Source organism: Plasmodium reichenowi (assembly GCF_001601855.1).
Source record: "Plasmodium reichenowi strain SY57 chromosome Unknown, whole genome shotgun sequence".
Lineage (NCBI taxonomy): Eukaryota > Apicomplexa > Aconoidasida > Haemosporida > Plasmodiidae > Plasmodium > Plasmodium reichenowi.
In genome coordinates, this window is record NW_017962181.1 from 1 (window position 1) to 1,915 (window position 1,915).

At 20.1% G+C, this 1,915-nt stretch overlaps 1 protein-coding gene across 1 annotated transcript; it reads right to left on the bottom strand.

The window, feature by feature from the left end:
• Positions 1-82: 82 nt before the first annotated feature.
• Positions 83-1,630, bottom strand: PRSY57_0002800 (RING zinc finger protein, putative; the record flags this gene model as incomplete). The annotated part of the gene is made up of 6 exons (XM_020114120.1): positions 83-134; positions 243-318; positions 485-871; positions 1,039-1,268; positions 1,399-1,434; positions 1,574-1,630. Coding segments are annotated over 6 exons (838 nt in total), but the record flags the coding sequence as incomplete, so codon positions are not given.
• Between the last annotated feature and the right edge of the window lie 285 nt (positions 1,631-1,915).

Below are 1,915 nucleotides of genomic sequence, written 5' to 3' on the forward strand. Positions count from 1 at the left end.
TATACATAAATTATAAATACATACAAACATTCATATTATATGCACGTGTGTGTGTAATATACATTTCTTATTTCAATATTACCTTGTCTGCATATGGGACATTTCGTATTTTGCATCCTAACAACATTTGCACACTTCAAAATAAAAAAAAAAAAAATATATATATATATATATATTTATATATATATTATATATATATATGTATTTACTTTTAATATTCATATTATTTCGTTTTAAAGTACCACATTACAAAGACACATATGTCTACAAGGTAAAATTGCTGTATCCCTTTCATCCGTCAGGCATATTACACATTCCCTTAAAAATAAAACGTAAATAAATATAAACATAAATATAAATAAGCATATAATATATATAGTATATATAATGTACATTCATACGTATAAATGAATAAATAAATAAAAATATACATATATATATATATATATATATATATATATATATATATATATGATGTACACACCTGCCAGACAAATAATTATCTACAGGATCCGTTTTTGTTTCTGGAGATTTTTCTATTCCAAAAATTTCTTGAACCTCAAATGATCTGTTACCAAATTGAATTTTCTGTCTATAAAGAATTATTTTATATTTATCTTGATTGTTTTTATTCTCGTTCATCTGATTTTCTTGTAAGTAGGCATAGTTGTATTGAGCCTGAAGTATGGGCGTACCAATCGCTTTAAGGACTATTAAAATAGGAATGATATATTCATAACTAGGTTTACATTTTATATCATTTATATTCATCTTATTCAAATTTATTCCTTCATTTAATTCACTCATATAAACTTGGTTTAAATTCTTGGGAAATATTTTAGTAATCGTTTGATACTTTGTAGGACAATATCTAGAAAGAAAAGAAAATTAACAAAACGAACATAAAATAATTATTTAAAAAAAAAAAAATAAAAAAATTGATAAATAAACATAAAATTTCTACATAATAAATCTAATATATATATATATTAATATATATACATTATAATACATTTTCTTTTATTTTAAAAAGATTACATGGTTTCTTTTGCTTCTGTTAACTGCTCTTTACAACAAAAATAAATAGATACCTCTACATCATGTAAGGCATCAAAAATGAAATTTATTAAATAATTATTATTTCCCACATTTATAATTTTTAATGTCTTTCTACGTAAGTTAAGTGAATTTCTTACAACGGATGTTCTTTGAATATTTATATTTGGTCCTTGCGATATTAGTTCACACAAGTTGGTGTTATTTGTTCTCTATCATTAAGTCAAAATAGAAGAGAAAAAAAATGAAATGAAATAATAATTATACTTACACACAAATGTACATATATATATATATACATATTTATATTTATATATATTTTGCTTTTTATAAAGTGATTACATTTATTATGGGATTATCAAATGATATTGTTCGTGGCTGTTTGGCAACAAAAAAAAAAAAAAAAAAAAGTTTTTAATTAAATATGTGTTATATGTAATATAATGAGAAGATATATATATATATATATATATGGAGCAAAATATTATCATTCTTTTTTTCTTTTTAAAAACCTTACACCATCATTATAATAATCATCTCGATTGTTAGATAACGATGAACCCATTATTCCCATTATACAACAAGAAAATTATAAAATGTAACATATATATTTTAAAGCATTATAAATAAATAAATAAATATATATATATATATATATATATATATATAATTAATATATATGTGTTGTTACTATTAATAATATACATATATATATATATATATATATATATATATATATATATAATAAATATATATGCGTTGTTATTATTAATAATATACATATATATTTTCAGTTCTCCATTATGTTCCCATTATTTTTATTATCTGTATATTTTTATGCACTTTGTTTCATTATTTT